A 20230-nucleotide genomic window follows, 5' to 3' on the forward strand; every position below is an offset into this window, starting at 1 on the left:
CAGCTTCTACCTGTAATACCAAAAAGATCATTTTCCCGTACAGTATCTCCTACCAGTACTTTTTCAAAATTAGCTTTTCATCGTAAGTGTACTTAAAAAAGTCAGGATCCTCAAGTCAGCCGGACCAATTGTTTAATCCCCACTCCTCAAATGGTCCCGGCCGTCAGTATAGTAAGAGGCAGAGTCCGCCAGGCTGTGGGAAAGAGCACATCTCAACAGCCGGCGAGGGAAGCAGGCTGTCCGCTCTTCCTACGGGGCTCTGCAAGAGAGCTGACCACGGAGGATGGCTTTTACTGTGGTCACATGTCTCAGGGCAGTTCAGATGCTGAACTGTCCATCTTTGATACTGAGAATAGCTTTAAGGAAAAAAAGGTCATTTTAATAACATTTTCCTCCAGTGCTAAAGTGGGATATCGAGACATGCTCATTTGGCAGTTCTAGCAGGACTTATCCACAGCTGGGTGTTTGGCCTATTTTGTGGCTACCTCATTCTGTAGGGACATGGGCTCCTCTAGTGAGGAGCTGTACCTCTTGTGGAATATTTTCACGCGTAGAATACATATAATATCTGGCACACGGGGAGCTCCATTCACCCCAACCATTCCCTTTCCATAGTTATCTCCTTTCCATAGCCATAGATTTTACCACTAGTGGTCACTGGAAAGATCCTAAAAGATAACTAGACAGTTTAGGGGAAACGTCTTTGACTTGATTGGAAACAGACCCTTCTTTTGAATTTATTCTCAAATCCGTGTTTTTCAAATTGTGCGTCACCACCCATTTGGGATCAATAAATTGATTTTGGGGGAGCTACCAGTATTTAAAAATATAAATTACCAATATAACAGAGTAAAATAGAAAAGATCAGAGTGCGCTGTACATGGCAAAAGTCAGCGTGGTGTTGTGAAACTTTTGTTTTATATATGGAGCGGGTTTCTGTCTATTTCTTACTGTGGGTCATAATCAGTGACCTCTGAACTCCTTTGCCCTTAGCTAACCTTTCTTCTTCTAAGGACACAGTGACTGAAGGGCCCTGCCTGGATTTAAACTCCTGAAAAAAGACACGATTATTTCTGTCTTGGAAGAGCCCTTGTTTTTGAAATGGGAAGATCCAAGCCAACCTTATAACTGTTAAGATCTCTTGAAAGTTGTTTACACGGTGAATTAATTTTGCTCAAGTCTACTTCTACAACATCATCTTCAAATATTTGTGTAACGGGAATATTCTAACTGGAACACTTCATTTGCTTCTCATTGCTTGAAGCCAAGGGGCTGATTTGCATCGCTTACTTTAATTGGGCTCCTGGTCTCCATAAATTATGTGGCTTCAGCATTGCTCTGGCTTCTGTAACTAGCCAAGCTCACTTGGATAAATTTCTGAAGAAATATCCGTGTTTACTTCTACATGGGCGTTGGGGAAAGTTCTGGGGTCCTGGCAGGAGGATTAATATCCAGGATAAAGGAAACATCAGCTGGACCTGCAAGGCTGGGTAGGAATACCTCTTTCACCTCCTTCCTGGAGAAGCCCCAGTTGCATAAAAGGTCAGAACGTGCCCACAGAAGATAAATAAATCTTTCTAGGGCCCACGCTGCTGCACTGCAGATTTTTTTCTTCCTTGTTCTTATATGTTCTCCTAACTCCGAAGAACTCTCTCAATGATGCAGAGGAAGGCCAGGCACGCTCCAGCCTGCCTGGGGAATCTGACTTGATAAGAGGAATAAAAAGAAGGAAATCTGAAGTCTGTCTTTTTATGTACAAGTAAATCTACCAACAAAATACGGCTATCAACGGACAAGTCTGATGGAAGAAAGAAAGAGAGGAGAGAGACCTTGACCGAACCCTAAGATTAAACCCGGTGCTGGTCGGTTGTTAGGTTGAAGAAAGCAAACACCCACTGGCTGGTGATCTTTAAAGGCAAAAGCAACTTCATATTCCATCCTCCCTCCTTTCGACAAGCGTGTAGTAAGTACTTCCTACCGGTCATGAGCTGGCACTAAGCTCTGAGAGGTACAAAGACGACTAAGGCAGAGTCCTGTCCTCAAATGGCACACAGCCCAGTGGGGAAGCCAGCTCAGGAGATGGAGCTGGGGGGTGGGCAGGAGGTGACATCTGGAGTCGGTGGGAATTGGCAGAGACTAAAAGTTGGTGAGGGAGCAAGGGAGGGAGAAGAACGCAGTAGAGCAGAGCTGAGAAAAGGGACGGGGGTTAGCGACAGGAGACAGAAGCCTGGGCGCTCCAGGAACCAGGACAATCTTTAACGACAGAGCGAGCCTGTATGTGTGAGCAAAGGAAGTACAGCCGGCCCGGGACCGCAGGCTCCCGCCCAGTGGCAAATTGTTTTTTTCTGAGCGTTGCTTGTGATGGAGCGTTTGCAGCACGATGAGTTTCCTGATTCTGGTTCACATATAGCTTAACATGCTACAGATATACCTGGCAAGAAGCAGCCAGAAAAGACACGATGCTTCCGAAAGCTTCGTCTTTTTCAAACCTCCTTTCTCTTTATAAGAGCGAAGCAAAACAAACCCCCAACCACAAAGGTCCCCTCTAGTTTCTTTAGAAAATTGCTACACAAATATGACTACAGTGTTGCTTTTAAGATAGTGAAGGATCTTTTTGCCCCACCTCCCTTTTTCCCTTTAATTCATCCCCAAACAAAAAGAGAACACGAAAGAGAAGAACGGCGTCTCTGATGTAATCGGGAGACACCTGTCAGCCAGAGGCAGAAGTGGTCTGAGCCCAGAGGAGGAACGTGACCCGAGCGCCCGCCAGAGAGGAGTCAGCAGTGGATGTCTGGTCACCACGTCTTGGGACGGGGCACTCCCGGGCTGAGGTCGGTGCTGCAGGCAGGCCTGGACCTGGAACCCGCCTCACAGGTGCCCAGGATAACGCCGGAGGGATGGAAGGAGAGAAGCTCCAGGCCCAGTGGACGGGGTGCAGGGGGCGCGGAGGACACTGGGAGCAAGGAGAGTGAGGCGCACCTGGCCCGGGCCACAGCCGGGCTGCACCTGAGGATGCCAAGCTGAGTGAAATGAACCCGGCACAAAAGGACACATACGGTACGATTCCACTTACAGGAGCGCCGAGAGCAGTGCAATTCCTAGAGACGGAAGGTAGAACAGAGGTGACCAGGGGCTGGGGGGGCAGGCGGAATGGGGACTTAGTGTCTAATGACCCTAAGGACCACAGTATCAGTTTGGGAAGATGAAAAAGTTCTGGAAATGAATAGTGGTGATGGTCGCACAGCACTGTGAATGTACTTAATGCCACTAAACCATACACTTAACAATGGTTACGATGGTAAATGTTATTCTGCGTTTCTTTTACCACAATAAGAAAACCCACAACAACAGCAAAGAAAGACGCTGATGTCCGCTCCCCAGGGCACCTCCGGAACGCTGATGGCCAGGCGGTGCTCCCACCGGCAGGGCCTGGAAGAGCCTCTTCAGGAGGAACTAAATAGTCCCAGAGAACAGACCTGAAGATACTGCCGGGTGAGGATGCTGGCGGTGAGCCTGGTGGTCCAGAGGCCCGTGTTCCCACAAGACGTCTCACCGAAGCAAGGGGGAGACGGTAAGCCTCAGAGGAGGACAGAGGACAGGGACAGAAGCGTAGACAGGGGGCTCTGACGATCACCCCAGGAGGTCTACTGTCCTACCAGTGAGTGATTTGGAAAGAGGCAAGGAGCGAATTTTCAAAGAAGCAATATACGAAAACTTCCCAAAATCTATGGCTACAAGTTTCCAAATCAAAAGAATAAAACAGGTACCGAGCATGACATAAAAATGACAGAAGTTTCACACCAAGGTACATGGCCATAAATCTCAGGGACAAAGAAGGATCTCGAATGCTTCCATAGAGGAAACGGGATCCTAGGGAGGAGATAGGTACAGAAGCCATCAGCCTTCAGGGCAGCCACTCGGAAAGCTGAGGTCAGTGGAAGACGTTGCTTAAAATTCTAGGTGAGGACGTTTGGTGAACTAGCATTCATAATATAAACAAATTTGGTAACTGGACTTATTTAGCTGTTTAAGTATATTTAGGGCACGAGTCTCTCCAGAAGAAGTCCTATTTGGAGCGGAGTCTATCTTCTAGGTATGAACTAGAAGGATATTATCTTTGATGCCTCCAATTTTCACGAGACAATCTCCAAAGTCGAGCACGCAACAATCATGATCTGTTTAGTCATTCGGTGTCCCCACCCATGAGGAGAGAGTGCTTCACGGCAAGAGCTTTCGGTCTAGAGGCTGCACATTTAAATTCATAACTAGGGGCTACACATTTAAAAACATAACAATAAAATATGGTTGAAATGGACTAACAGTAAACGAAGACAAAGGAGTTTTGAGATTTGCCCCAAATACAACGACTAGGTGCAAAGCCCTTTCCTAAAAAGCAGGTGACGGAAAAGCCCTTTTCTGCATTACATCCCATGTGCACAGAAGTTCGTGGTGCCAGCTGTGCCAGTTCAAAGCGTCTATTCAACGAGTAGGACTGCAAATGGGAAACGACACTCTCGTGCTCCACTAGCACTTACTTCGTATTTGACGACCAGAGTTCTGATAAGTTTATTAACAGCATTGTACATTTTATTCTCACACTCCCAGGGTCTGTTTTCTGTGGCTGCTATCCGTTTGGGCATCCAGTCACTCTGTGTACTTGGTACAGCTCTAGTTATATACGCCTTGATATTCCTGGGATGCCTCTGACGGATGCACCAGAAATTGAGAACAGTGGCTGCCTTGGGAGCAGGGGTTGCGTGGCTGCAGACAGACGCACCTGTCACCTTATACCTCTTTGTACCTCTTGGACTTAGAACCGTGTGACCATATTCTTATTTAATAATAACTAAAATGGAGGAAAATCTTGACTTAGGAAATAACCATCTGCGTATAATATTTAGAACTATGAACAGCAAATGTTAGGATAAATAGCCAAGATTCCTGAAAGCCAGTGCGTCTCAGGAGCCGACAAGAGTGAGGCCCCGGGGGCAAGTTTCCATCAGAAGCCTTTTGCACTACCTGATTTTTTAAATATATTTTTTAGACAAGAAGTAAAATATTTAATAAAAACATACTTGTAAAAAGTTAGCCGCTTCAGGAATTTATCAAGAAAAAAATAATGTAACCTGTTATTTCATTGCTCAAGGATAGTAACATTTTGATATATTATACCTTTTAGTCTTTTTTTTTCCTCTGTTCATTTTATAGGAGACTTTCTTATTTCTTTTCTGTTTTTATTCCCCTTTTCTTTCTCTTAGTGCCTTTTTATTTTGCAAAGCTAGGCATATAGCTTCTAAACCACAAAAAAAAGAGACATATCCAGCACTTTTCCGGGTAAAGAAAGTATTCTCCGATAACTTAATTGTCAGTGGGCCTGTCGTAAGCAGTTTTATAACAGTGATGGAACTGGCATGTACTGTCTATGTTCACCAGTTTCCACGCTCTCTATGGATCGAGTCCTCTGATAATTAAGTAAGTAGGACTGTCCGCTCTGTTCACATGTCCTAATGCTAGAGGCTCTCATAACATACAACGCTTGTGACTGGGAAACCTCATCAACCCAGAACTCCCGAAAGGATGACACATCCCTGGTCCTATCAGAGGACAAGAGGCTGCAGAATAGACCGACTGATGCTCTCTGGTTGGTCCTATCAGGTCTGTGTGTGTGTGTGTGTGTGATCCTCACTGCTTTTCTCCTGGTTATTTTATAATTTTTATGGTTTTTCACCCCAAGCATTTTCTAATCGTGGGCATTGAGCACAGCAGGTCAGACTGAGAAGGCCGGGATTCCGCAGCGGCTCTGCCAGGAGCTCGTGATGCAGTTCTGGGCAAGAGTCCCCTTCTCAGAGCCTCAGGGCCTCGTCTAGCACATCACTGTGGAGCATGCGGTGCATACCACACAACATGTGTGAGGCTGTATGTTTATCTGATCAGATGTCATATATATATATATATATATAAAATCTTTCTCTATAGGTTATAGATTATAGATATATAATGTCAGATATCCGGGCTGATCAGGAAATACTGTCCCCATTTTGCAGGGGTGCTATTCATGAACTTCAGTGTCTAGAACAGAGCGGCCGTCAGAATATGAAATGCGGGCACCAGAGGGGTTTCACGGTACAGTCAGCCCACTGCGCAGGCACCACTGAAGGCCTTCCCCTCCGGCTGGCCCCCCGGGCCCCAGCCTCTCTACGGCTCAACCCCGAAGGGCAGTGAGGGTGACGAGGAGTGCAAAGACCGTGCGACTGCTCTGTCCCAAAGCTTCCGGTCTCCTGGAGTCGGGGCCGAAGCCCCTGCGTGGCCCCTGAGGCTCGCATCCGCTCCCGCCCAGCTCCGTGCCTCCAGCCCCTGATCGGGACCCCGTGGGCCACCCAGGCCCTTTTGTCAAGTCCCCGAGTTCCCTGCTGCTGCCGGGATCACTGTTTAGAACCTGCAGCCCTGCCCCACCCCCCCGATCCCTACACCACCGTGCCCCCTCCATGGCGCCCCTCCCATCCTATGCACTGGCCCTATTACCAGTGATTATTATTAGTGATTGTTATCAGTCTCTCCCTCCTCAAGTATTAGCTCTCAAGGGCAAAAGCTGGGACTGCTCCATCCGGGCACCTCGTGAGTGCCTGGGCTCCCTCAGATATTTTTTGAACGAGGGAATGACTTAAACATTAAAGATTTAATTTAAAATTGGCCATATCCATTAATTTTGTTAAAAGCCAAACATTAACAAGAATGTGACAGCTTGGGGAAAAATCCCTCTTCTTGCACATTCCAGCATGGATCCTGGAAAAAGGGAGAGCTGGGACAATCTGGCTCCGAGGAGGTTAGGAATCCGGAAATACTGAACGATGTCCCCACGTCCAGTAAGTCAAAGATCTGAAGAATCTTTCACTCCCACACAGAGGTGGTTATTTCCTGACGAGGCAGAGACTCCAAAGTCCCTTGTGTGAACTTCTGTTTCAAAACTGACCGAGAAAGAATTGTAAAAGCCTTATCTTGGGAGGGGCACCTGTGTCTAATCCTCTAATGCATCCTTGTGATGGTGCCAGGCACGTTCTAGGCAGCAAGGGGTGGAATTGATTAGCGAAGCAAAAGAATATGCACTCAATCAGGCAAGAAGGCAGAGAAGTTTCTAAGCATATCTTAGGACACCTTCCAGTAACGACAGTCAAAATAAAGTTCTAGCACCGTGGGCTTACTTTACTTTTGGATATAAGTTTATCTTTTTATGACTCGTGCCACTTGGCTTTTTTCTCATATATACCAAGTGAATGGAAATAGGTAAGTAACTGATACCTGGGTAGGGAATTTTCCCATAGGTGACGATTTCGTACAGGAGAATTCCAAAGGACCACACGTCAGACTTAATAGTGAAACATCCAAAGTTGATTGCTTCTGGAGCTGTCCACTTAATGGGGAACTTAGCACCTAGAGCAGAAGACACAGGTGTTTTACTTGGGTCTCTGAGCTGAAACAAAAGAGTCATGGGCGTGTGACCCTCACACTTTCCTTTGCGGGGAAAATGTTAATGAATTATTTTGAACAGGTTAACACATACACACAGTAGAAAATAGAGATGGTACAAAATGTCATACTAAGAATGTTTGCCTCCCTCTGTTTCCCTCGCGGGCATTCCCCTCTTAAGAAGCAAAGTTTCTTGTGTATTGTCTTAGCGAAATCACAACTAGCACACTTGAAACATGAGAACATGACACCGAATGGAAAGGCATCTATTCTTAGCCTGTACACCTGTCCCAACACATCAGCCTTCTAGAGCGTGTATCCTTCGTGTTCACATTTTCTCTAATGACCCAGAGCATGTTTAGACGGAATATACGTATCTCGATGTGTATATTCTTGTGGATAAATCTCTTGAAGCCTGTACCAACGGGGATTTTAGATGCTACTCCAAGCTTTCGTTTGACGGGACCAAACATTACTACTCTTGTAGGAATTGCGTAGGTTGATGATCTGCCCGGAGTGAGACGACGATGAAACTAGGTTTCTCACGAGAAGCTGGTGAGGCTCAGGTCGACTTAGCCGCCGGGTCACATTGGGAGGCAAGCCTGGCCCCGGGGAACTCGCAGGGTCACCTCAAGGGAAGCAGGGGACTCGGGTACTTCTGCACCCTGGAAAGGCAAGGGCTTTCCACCAACTACTATAGAATTTTTAAAATACATTTGCCTTCACTATGTCTTTGCTTTAGACTTTTCTGTGACGTCCAGACCTAGCGCACAGGGCAGGGCCAGGAAGGGCGGGGCTGTGGTTGGGGCGGGGCCAGGGGCGGGGCCTATGCGTGGGGCGTGGCTGGGTGGAGCCTGGGGTCCAGCATGGTCTTGCGGGGGCTTGACTCCCGGTTCTGCTGTTTCCAGCCAGGTATGACCCCGGCAAGACACTTACTGTTTCTGCACCTTCTTGGCACTTCCATCCATGAAATGAGTAAACAGCAGAACCTCCCCTGTTGCCATCAGGGTTAAGTGGGTGGGTCTGCATGCTTGGCACAGAGGAAATACCAGTGAGGGTAAATATCCTTACTTTTGCCCTGAGGTGACCTACTGTTTTGTTCTAGGACCCGAGCTCTCTGCATTAGGCCACCTGTTTCTCGTGAGAATGGTTATTTCTGTGAGACTCTAGGCTTGTCAAATTCTACAAAACCGATGTAATAAATTCTGACTCATGCACTTTGAGGCCACATCTCCTGGGTTTGAGTCCTGGCTCTAGCACTTACTATGGGTCCTCAGAAGCTTCTGAACCTCTCCTTTTTTCTCATCTATAAGGTGGAAACAATAATACTACTTATCACATAGGGTTATTGCAAAGATAAATGAGATGATGTATGGAAAGCACTTAGAATAGTGCTTTTAGCTACTTCTCCTCAGACTATTTTCCTTGATCTGCCACTTTGCTGAAGATAATTAAGGCCAAGGATAAATTATAATCCACCTAAGAGAATGCAAACTCGAGGCAGGAGAACTACCGTAAGTATGACGAATGCAGGAGATGCTAGACAAATCGAATCAATCAAGTTTCAATTTGTTTGTCACCTCTATAAATTCTGTGGGTACCTTCCAGAAATAACACACATGTAGTTAAAATAATCCTTGTTTAACAATTCTTAGGAATGTCAAGAAAGTGCTTGGCTCTTTCAGAAGAGAGAAAGCACTGCAAAAAAACCCACTCAACTTTCACGAGTGAGACCATCAGAATCCTCAGATCATAAGCAACAGAGAAGAATCTGCAACAGGAAAGGTCAGTGCAGCCCCAGACAGGGCTGGCCCCAGAATGACAGGCCAGGAGCTCGAAGATTTACTCTGTGCGTTTTTTGGTTTACATATATAATATGGAAGGTGGGAAAATAAAGGAGTGTATTGTTGTAGTGTTATATTTACTTCTGTGTGTGTGATAATTTCCATGGCTTAATCTGTAGTTAAAAGGCCAGAATATAGAGTATAGACTTATTGTTACAAATATTTTCTCGATAGTTAAGGAAAGTATACTTCACTGTTCTGGTGAAAAGCTCTAACAAGTAATATGAACAAAGAATCATGATCCTGTCAAATCTCATTTTGTTTTGCCTTGCTTAATCGAAATACAAACGACAGCATTTGTAAATTTTATAAAAGTACCTTGCAGAGCTAATCAAGAGAGTAATTTTTCAAAACAATTATTAGAATAAACCGCAAACAGCAACTATGGTACATTTTGAATATTGTACCGAGTGAATTCTTTTTCTAATGATGCCTATTGTAATTACTTTGTTAAAAACAGGCAAAAACGAGCTTCCCTGGTGGCGCAGTGGTTTGGAGTCCGCCTGCCGATGCAGGGGAGGCGGGTTCGTGCCTCGGTCCGGGAAGATCCCACGTGCCGCGGAGCGGCTGGGCCCGTGAGCCGTGGCCGCTAAGCCTGTGCGTCTGGAGCCTGTGCTCCGCAACGGGAGAGGCCGCAACATTGAGAGGTCCGCGTACCGCAAAAAAAAAAAAACAAAAAAAAAAAACAGGCAAAAACAAAATAAAATTAAACAATAACCAAACACCTAAGGGTCGTTCCGGGAACGGAACGGTCGTACCTTCCCTGGCTGTGTACTCGTTATCCTCAATCACTCGAGCAAGGCCAAAATCTGCGATTTTACACATGAGGGCCTCGGAGACCAGGACGTTAGCGGCTCGTAGGTCCCTGTGGATGTAGTTCTTCCTCTCAATGTACGCCATTCCCTCCGCGATCTGGAAACAGAAGAAGGCTCTCCTTTAGATGTTCCATTTAGGCCCATATAGGGACATATGGAGGAAAACCAGAAAACTTCTGAGTTCCTGAAATCCTTTCACGTACGATATTCTGATCATTCAAAAATTTAAAACAGTGGGTAAATTACAATCGCCATTTTAAGTCCTTTCTAAAATAGCTGCCCCCAAACCTCCAACGATGGTAGTCACTCTCAACATGGTTATTTAAATAGCTATATGTCTCATCCTTTTTTAAATGCGTGGAGACTTTTTTTCAGATCCTACTAAATTCCTGCATGTAGATACACAGATGTTTGTATCCCAGTTTTTCAAACGAGGAAAGAGAGCCAGGGAAGTGCCGTACCAACACAAATACATTATTGCGGTGTCAAGAACAGGCTGTCCCTGGTCAGCAGCATCCTTGCTGTCGGGTCAGTCGACTGCCCACAGGACCCGGGCTCTAAGCTCTCTCTGCACAGTCCCTCCAGGATGAGCAGAGTCACCCAGACATAAAGCTGACAGCAGGAGAGAAGCAGGGATAAAATGATAAAGCAGGGGAGGTGAAACTGCTACTCCTCGCTTGCTAGGAAATCGGGTTTTTAAGGAATCAAAATAGGATTATTAAGGAAAACATTACCAAATTATAAAGATAAGAATCAAGAAGGAAGGAGGAAAGGTAGGAAGGAAGGAAAGAAGGGAAGGAGGGAGGGAGGGAGGAACCAAGTAGCTGTGTCTGGTGAGCAGTTAAGAGGGAAAACTAATTAGGACTGTGTCACACAGGAATGAATGTATTCTGCGGATTCTACCTTGAATTCCAGGTGGCTCAGCGTGGAGGACCTGAGTACTCCCACACCCCATCCTCAACAGCATCCTCCGGGCTCAGTCAAACGCCACTGTTTCAGCCAGGCCCTGTGGCTCAGCAAAAGCTTTTTAGCTCCTTACTATGGGGGGTGCTTCTCCTGACCTCCGCCTGGAACGCCTTGCTTCCCCTCTCGGCCAATCACTAGGCTTCCTTCTGGCCAGAGGGCCTTCCCTGAACTCCTCTTGGATAATTTCACTCTACACCCACCATCAATGGTCAATTTGGACAAAAACCATTTGCACCTACTGACCACAGCTTTGCCATTATTTTGAAGCTGTTTAAGGTGCTCACTGCCGTCCTGCCATCCAGACAGCAAACAGCACCAGGGAGAAGCCACTTTACATCTTTCCTGTTCTCACGTGCATCTACTGGAAGCTTCAGCCATGTCACTCCCCTCCTCTCAGAGCCGAAGAAAGTTCTTTGGTAAGCGTGCTGGGTTTTTAATATTACCAGGATGCTACGCAGTTTGCTCTCTGCTGCAGGAATTTGCCAGCTGCTAGTTCTGTGGCCAGAAAATCTGCCATATAATAATCAGAATACAGCAGCTCAGTCCCAAAGTCCTGGCAGCCCAGGGGCTCGCCTGTGACTCGCCCCAAAGTGTCTTGAACAGGTAACATCATAAATCCGAAAGCATAGAAGAGGTCTGAGCATCTTCTTTAGTAGAAACGACAATGTGACAACGTACACCTTGACTATGGCCAAGAATAACGTGTGTGGCACGCAGGCTGGGCCGGTAGAGCGGAGAAGACCCAGGCCACGCGACACCTGCTGAGTGGACTCGGGGTCCAGCCCCTGCCTGGATGGCTGGGCCAGCCTCACACAGCATCCCTCGACAGGAATACCTTAATCCTTTGTGCAAGACCACCCAGGTCACTCCCTGCATAAAACTAGCCTCCAGATAACGTCTGAACCCCTTAGCGCTGCTTCCAAGGCCCTGGGTGACTGGTCCATTATCCTCCACCTTCCACCACTGCCTCCCTCCAGGGTCCTGGCTCCTGCAGCCCCTGTCGCAGGGCAGTTCATCCCGCAGGTCTCAGGGGAGATGGCCCTTCCGCTGAGAGGCCTTCCCTGGCCCTCCTTCTCCTCCAGTGTGTGTGGTCCCAGGGCCCCCTGCTTACCTGGGCATTGCAGGAATGTAAACCCCTTAGGGCACACTCCTGTTCTTGAGCCCGCATGTAACATCCCAATGATTCTAGACAAACTGGGCCAGGAACCGGGAAGAGCCGAAGCTGGCTGCAATCCCAACACGTCCACGTGTCGCAACTACTGAGCCCACGAGCCGCAACTACTGAAGCCCGTGCGCCTAGAGCCCGTGCTCCGCAACAAGAGAAGCCACCGCAATGGGAAGCCCGCGCACCGCAACGAAGACCCAGTGCAGCCACAAATAAATAAATAAATAAATAAATAAATAAATAAATAAATAAATAAAAGTGTCCTGGGAACTTGTGGGTAAGGCTTTTATCACACTCGCCCGAGTTCTGCATTTACACAAACCCGAATGCATTTTTGAACATGATTCTCTGAGATAATAACAGACTTGCGGCAAGCCCAGCTTAGCTTGGCTTTCTTTTCCACGTCACAGTGCTTTGAGGGGCTCGTATTCCAAACAATAATAACAGCGTTCACCAAGACCAAGTTTCTAAACAACAGTGCTTGCCAAGTGGAATAAACAATAGATATGAGAGCAAAATAAAAGCTTTCGGAGAGGGCTGGCTTTGAGGTCACAAAAGACTACAATTCTCTTCTTATATAAAAAGTATTATTTCCCTGGTCTATATGCATTTTTCTTTCTTGGTTTCTTTCTTTCTTTTTAAAACCTTAATCTTTTTTTTTTTGTGGTTGTTGTATTTACTTTGGCTAAAGTAAATCCAACTCTATTTCTCTATTTCGCAACAGCAGGAAGAAATCATAGGCCACTTTGGCTAATGGGATCTAGGATCAACTTCGCTTGCACGAATACGTTCTTGCTTCTCCAGGCCACTTAGTCTAACCGCTGTCAGCACTGCAGAAAGAGCTGTTGCATAAATGCATCCCCCCAGGCTTAGCCATCCTCGGGGACCCGGGGAGAGGGGAGCGCTCGCCTCCTACTTTCTTTTTAACTAAATTATGGTTGACTTACAATGTTTCAGGTGTAGAGCAAAGTGATTCAGTTATACATAGGTATATATGTGTTCTTTTTCAGGTTCTTTTCCATCACAGGTTATTACAAGATACTGAGTATAGCTCCTTGTGCTCTACAGTCGGTCCTTGTTCTTTGTCTACTTTATATATAGTAGTGTGTATCCGTTAATCCCATTAGCTCAGAAAGGCTGATCTGAGGGCTTCCCTGGTGGCGCAGTGGTTGAGAATCTGCCTGCCGATGCAGGGGACACGGGTTCGAGCCCTGGTCTGGGAGGATCCCACATGCCGCGGAGCAACTAGGCCCGTGAGCCACAACTACCGAGCCTGAGCGTCTGGAGCCTGTGCTCCGCAACAAAAGAGGTCGTGACAGTGAGAGGCCCGCGTACCGCGATGAAGAGTGGCCCCCGCTCGCCGCAACTAGAGAAAGCCCTCGCACAGAAACGAAGACCCAACACAGCAAAAGCAAAAATAAAATAAAAAAGAAAGGCTGATCTGTGAAGGAGTTATGTGGAGTCGCTCCAGTCTGGTGAGGACACAGTCTGACTCAGGAGATTGCTGTGTGCCCACAGATATTTCACTTCGATGATGATGGTAACAGGTAGGTGGCTGATTGATAGGTAGGTAGGTAGATATATAGATGGATAGTTAGACATTAATAACCACTACTTCTCCCGCCACTAATGGAGCACTTTTTATGTACCAGATACTGTTTTACATCCATTACACCCAATTCACGTTTCATCTGAATAACAACTCTATCCGGTAAGTTTTATTTCCATTGTACACATGCAAATGAAGCTTAGAGAGGTACAAGAACCTGATGCAAGCCAGGAGGAAAGGAGAGAGCCAGGACTGACACCCAGGAGTGTCTGACCACCAGGTCACATTCCAGAATGTTCCATCAGCAAGAGAGCTCATAATTAGATGCTTCTGGAACTCAAATTTTTCATCGAGAGAATATTATTTTACTGAGAAGAGAGAAAAATGCTTTTGAAGTTTCCTCCTGGAATTCATTGTTGTTAAGCCCAAATTTCACCTCTCAGAAAAGCTACCACAAACCTTCCCCAGGCAGAGCTCAGGATACCCATCTCAGGAAGGACATACAAGCTTGGTTTGGATTGTCGTTGTCTAGAACAGGGTTTCTCAACCTTTTTCCATTATCATCTCCTAAGGAGAAAGTTTTAATTAAATAAAAAATTTTAAATTAAATACAAAGAAATAGGATTTTGTCAGGTAGGCCTGAGCTCTGGAGGGCCACAAACTATCGTAATATCTAAGATTTTCCCATCTGCCAAGAACCAATTTTCACTCCCTTGGGGGCAACTTGCCCCATTTTGATTTCTTGGTCTAGAAGAAGCTAAACTGAGCAAAGAAGGTGTAAAGCCCATTTTGCCCTATGACTCAAAAGAGAGAAATAAGATGGATGATGATCTATTCTGGGCTTGAATGAGGTTAAGGCTCTGTCAGAATGAAAATAACCAGGCTAAAATTAAGCAGGACAATATTCTTTCATTCAAATAGCCCTATATATATTGCAAGAAAAAAGCAATAAATGTCTTTCCCTTTGGAAATTTGATGGGGCTAAAAGGAAATTACTTTCCTAGGGTCACACCACAGGTTAGGGCAATGGTTTGGAAGTGACTTCAATTTCCCTTCTGTGTATTTAGCCATTAAATGAAGTTTAAACCCTTACACCAGTATTTCTTAACTCTGGCTGTGTACCGGGCACCTTATCTTAACCCGGGTCTCATCCTAAATCAGCTAAACATGGATCTCTAGGAATGAGGCCTCCCTAGGTGGTTGTGACGTGCAGTCTGGGTGGAGAATGGCCCTTGTCCCTTATCACCTTCTGGGAGCTTGATTCTGACCCTGATTTATTCGATCAGAACCCTGATTTTAACAAGCTCTCTGGGTGATCTGTATGCACACCGAACTTGGAGAAGAACTGTGGTAGATCCAATGCTTTTCAACTTCAGCTATTTTAGGATTTAAAGTTCTAGACAGATTGGAATGAAATCTCGGTCTCAACACCAAGAGTAGATGGACTGTTGTCCTCCTAACGCTGGGGAAAGGAATTCCCCAACAACTCAGCTGAAGAAAAAGAAGGAGCAAAGATGGGCAGAGCCAGCAGGAAAAAGCCCAGGCGGGGAGAGGCGGGTGCCATGCTGAAGCTGGGGAGGTGACGGGCCAGATAACGGGGATGCGGGCTAGTCCTCGTACATCAGCAGCTCAGAACGTGTGTCCTGAGCTTTTGTTTTTCTTGTAACTAAGGGAGAAGGACTCCAGCCTTACAGCTCAGAGGCAGGGAATCCGGAAGCGCTTTCTCCACATCATGGTTCTGGGGCCGGGCCGCTACTTAGGGGGCTTAGGAAACTGGATTGAATCTTTCAGCTTTAAATAACCTGAGGGGATTCTCTACCTCTTGGGCCACGCCAGCATCATGCCAGCATCAGGCTCAGTGATGCACAAACACGAGAAAACCTTGACTTTCTAAACCACCTGCCAGCACTAAAGAAGAACTAAAAATGTCTCGTCTCCATGTGCTAATTTCCAACTCTGTATTAGAGAGTCTGTGTGTGAAGCTACTGGGCATTTGAAGTAGAAAAGCAGCCCTATTACCTAAAATGAGAATAATCATACAAGGAGATAACTTTAGTGATGTGTCTGTACTCCTGGTTTAAAGCTACCTGATTTAGGGTTACATGTGCTTGTCGTTTCTTGAGCTCTTCAGCCCAAATAGCGTGGCGGGCGTACATTTCCTCGTTCCTCTTTTTGTACCTTCAGTGGAAACATATGGTGACATGTTCTCTGTTTGATGTTTCTACGTGCATGTGTGTGTGTGCATGTGTGCGTGTACACGCATGCACTGCTGTCCTGGGAGGACAGACAGGAACTACTAGGTAAGTGAGTGACCCACTGGGATCCCAACCTGAGCCAGTAACACAACGGCTTCTGGTGAAATCCCAGGCATCTAGTACCCAGTGAAAGTTCTAGGCACAGAGGAGATATTAAAAATGATGCTTCCTGGGCCTCCCCGGTGGAGCAGTGGTTGAGAATCCTCCTGCCAAGGCAGGGGACACGGGTTCGAGCCCTGGTCCGGGAAGATCCCACATGCCGCGGAGCAACTAAGCCTGTGCGCCGCAACTACTAAGCCTGCCCTCTAGAGCCCACGAGCCACAACTACTGAGCCTGCGAGCCACAACTACTGAGCCCCTGTGCCACAGTTACTGAAGCCCGCGTGCCTAGAGCCTGTGCTCCACAACAAGAGAAGCCACCACAATGAGAAGCCCACACACCGCAACCAAGAGTAGCCCCTGCTGGCCGCAACTAGAGGAAGCCTGTGCGCAGCAACGAAGACCCAACACAGCCAAAAATAAATAAATATATATATATATTTTTTAAATGACACTTTCTGAGTTAGAGGCCAACCTCATCTTGTCAGGTGCGAAATAAGCCACCCCCCAGCCTCATGGACATCCTCCAGGGAGGTCTTTCAAATGTGCTGTGAGAAGGAAAGGCATGACCATCGGGCGCCCGCCAATCAGCTTCCCAGCCGGGGACCTGAAGGGCTGGAAACACACGTGTGACCACAGAGGACACTCTGACCTCAAATACTGGGGATTCTGCCTCTCCCACTGCTGGTGTGAAGGCGACGCGCCAACCTTCCCACGGACGCACCCTCAGGGGCCCACAGGCACTGCCTCCTCCAAGGGGAAGAGACCCAGCCTCACCGGTTGGCGGGTGCACGGCATCCGTCCCCGGCATCTGAGATCCCCGGCATCTGAGATTCCCAGCTGGTGGGGCACCTCGGAGGATCACCACGGACACTGCCTCTCTATGGCAGTGTTGCCAGTGTGTGTCTATTGTTCAGTATGTCAGTATCCACACACGTGATTTTACACCCACCCCCATGCATACACACCACGCAGATACATACAAACTTCTGGGAAGTTTTCAGAGCCCAGCATTCCATAAAGCATTATCCTTCTGCTTCCTCTGCCTATCATTTTCTACCCAACCCCCCAACACGCACACTTACATATGCACACACTTATGATGGGCAGGGTGGTGACAGAACGCAAAATGCTTTGCAGATGGATATTTCCTGGGGTATGAGGTCAGAAACGTTAAAGCAGAACAAAGTTTTCAGAAGCATCTGAGGTGAGCATACTCCTTTAAATTCCCTCTCCAATATCGACGTTTAAGTAAAAAGTCTGTGTTCCCGTTCCCCAGATGAGGACTTGGGAGCGGCCTCCGCAGACATCTACGCGCACCCCTGCCGCACTGCCCTGAGGAAGGCAACCCAGGACCCTCCTCTCTGGTCATCAAATACATTTACTGAGAAGGGAGTTGCCAGGGACCATCTGGGGCTCGCAGGATGGCGATGCTTGGGGCAGGAAATACCTAACACCAATGCCCGCTGGGTATATACAAGACAGACTTCTTTTATGTGGAATACAATGCCGGAGAAGAAATCTCAATCAAGTTTTACAGACCAAGGCAGACTCAAATAATCCTCCTTGCAAGTGACTTTCCCTGCTAGCAATGGCCACGGAGGTCACGCATCTTTTTGTGTTTTTCCCAGAAGCCCAGTTAAAGCTGTGAGCTCGGCATTCCACCCAGCCTGCCCCAGCCTCCAGCAGGCTCCCTCCATCCGGGGCTGAGGCTATGAGCAACAAGCCTGTTCCCATGCATGCGCTCAGTGCACGGACCCCGCAGGTGTCACCAAGGACCACGAAGGATGCTCTGGACACACCACGGAGTGTTTGCATGGATGACCTTGCCGTGTGAATCTTGCTTTAGCGTTCTGTGTTCACCCGAATTCCTACCGCTGTTCTGAGAAACGGGCAAGTAACAGGCTATCCTGCTTAGTGAGTGATTTTTAAAATTTTAATGAGAAGAACCCACATGTGAGTCAGACGACGGAGGGAATAAAGGCATAAAGGAACCTAATTGAGGGACTCGATGTGATCTCTCAAGCAAAGCTAAAATCTGCCCCAGGAAATTCCAGCCTGAATGAGAAACTGGAACCGAAAACCCAATCTGTCTTAGAATTGGCCAGTTGGAAAACATTCGTCACTTAGACAAGCAGTGAGAGAGATTGAACAAGAAACCTGCCAGAAAGCAGGAAAGACTAAATTTTGTTTTTCTTGTGGTTCTACGTGTTCCATTAGGCATTGTTTGCCTCACTCTCTAGATACGTATTTCCTTCCTACACTTGGGGAAAGTAGAATTCAAATAATTAATTACTTTCAAAAGCCTTAGGAAGCTTACAAAATAATAATAATGCTAATATTAATAAGTTGGAACCAAACAAATGGGTTAAACCTACAGTGTCTCTGATGGGGTCTCAAGCCTCTCTGAAAGGTCCTCTCTATCACCCCTGGGGTCAATCCCAAACTGACCTAAAAAGACCATTTAATTACAACACAAAAATAAAATGTAAAAAAAAACAGGGAGTTTAAAGTAAGAACACGCCTCCTCGGTACTCCAAACATGATAGCATTTGTTTTGTAGTACTTGGTAGTTTCTATAGATGTACTTTTCCATCTATTAATATTCATTGATCCTCCATACTGGATCCCTACACTCTTTAATCCATAATTTGGATAGAGGAAGGGGTGGCATAGAGCTCATTCCTTGCTATGTTTGGAGGTCAAATTTCCTAGTATGTTTTAGCTGTATTGGGTTATTAAAATATTCTTCTTTATTCCTCTTTTCAAAGCAAAACTTCTAAGAAATAATGGAGTTTATTGCTTTGATGGTGGTGATGGTGGTGGTGATGGTGGTGGTGATGGTGGTGGTGATGGTGGTGGTGATGGTGGTGATGGTGGTGGTGATAATGACGATGACGACGATGATCACAGCTACCAGGTACTGGCTGCTTACCCTGCCCAGGCATCTTGCCAGGCATTTATAAGCCCTAAAACAAGCCTATGAAAGTAGCCAATATTCATAGTAAAGATGAGAAAGCTGAGTCTTGGAGAAGTAAAAATTTTTCCTAGATAGACTTGGATTTGAATCCAAATCTGGCTGGTCCCACCTCCTGTGCTCTTAACTATTTATCTATACTAGCTTCTTCCTTTAAAAAGAGCTACAAACATGGGCTTCCCTGGTGGCGCAGTGGTTGAGAGTCTGCCTGTCGATGTGGGGGACGCGGGTTCGTGCCCCGGTCCGGGAAGATCCCCCATGCCGCGGAGCGGCTGGGCCCGTGAGCCATGGCCGCTGGGCCTGCGCGTCCGGAACCTGTGCTCCGCAACGGGAGAAGCCACAGCAGTGAGAAGCCCGTGTACCGCAAAAAAAATAGATAAATAAAAAGAGCTACAAACAGTAGAATGTTTGCAAGCTGACATCAGGAAAAAGGAGAGAAAGGAGAAATAATAACTAGATCATTTAAAAAGTGGCCATGTTAAAGTCTGCAATCTGTAATACCTTCATAGCTGAAAGATGAGGGCAGAGCTTGACACATACAAACTTAGAGCTGGTGAGGTTTTTGTGACGGACCAAAATTCAATCAATCCAAAAGCATGCAAGGACCCACAGAGTCTCGGGGAGACATGATTTCCACGTAGAAAACTGCACTGAATAATCATATTTAAACCAGTAAGTTTCCATGAAAGAGGTTTACCTTCATTAGCGGCAAAGGAAGAACCATTTGTCAACTAATTCTCATAGACTTACTCTTGCAAAAATTTATTGGACCAGTTCACATCCATTAGGATGGCTGTTATAGAAACAAACAAACAAACAAAGCAAAAAACCAGAAAATAAACAGTGTTGTTGAGGAAGTGGAGAAATTAGCACCCTCGTGCACTGCTGGTGGGAATGTAAACTGGTGCAGCCACTGTGGAGACCAGAATGAGCGATTCTCAAAAAATTCAACATCGGATTACCATGTGGCCCATCAATTCCACCACTGGGTGCATACCGCAAACAACCGAAAGTACACACTTGTACACTATCTAACAGATATTTGCACACCCCTGTTCATAAGAGCATTATTCACAAAAGCAGAAAGTGGAAGCAA

The 20230-nt window shown here is 46.5% G+C and overlaps 1 protein-coding gene across 3 annotated transcripts in view; it reads right to left on the bottom strand.

Annotated features, from left to right (window-relative positions):
- The window catches only part of LYN (LYN proto-oncogene, Src family tyrosine kinase), a 77486-nt gene that overhangs the window by 2002 nt on the left and 55254 nt on the right, over positions 1–20230 (bottom strand). For all 3 annotated transcript variants that reach the window (XM_022556895.3, XM_022556897.3, XM_022556898.3), the window contains 2 exons: positions 10067–10220; positions 7297–7428 (listed from right to left, as the gene is read on the bottom strand). In XM_022556895.3, the coding sequence (XP_022412603.1) occupies positions 7297–7428; positions 10067–10220 (286 nt within the window). The remainder of the gene's footprint in view (positions 1–7296; positions 7429–10066; positions 10221–20230) is intronic.

This window comes from Delphinapterus leucas, chromosome 17 (assembly GCF_059928025.1).
Source record: "Delphinapterus leucas isolate spDelLeu-1000000601 "Yukka" chromosome 17, BTC_Dleu_Yukka2, whole genome shotgun sequence".
Lineage (NCBI taxonomy): Eukaryota > Metazoa > Chordata > Mammalia > Artiodactyla > Monodontidae > Delphinapterus > Delphinapterus leucas.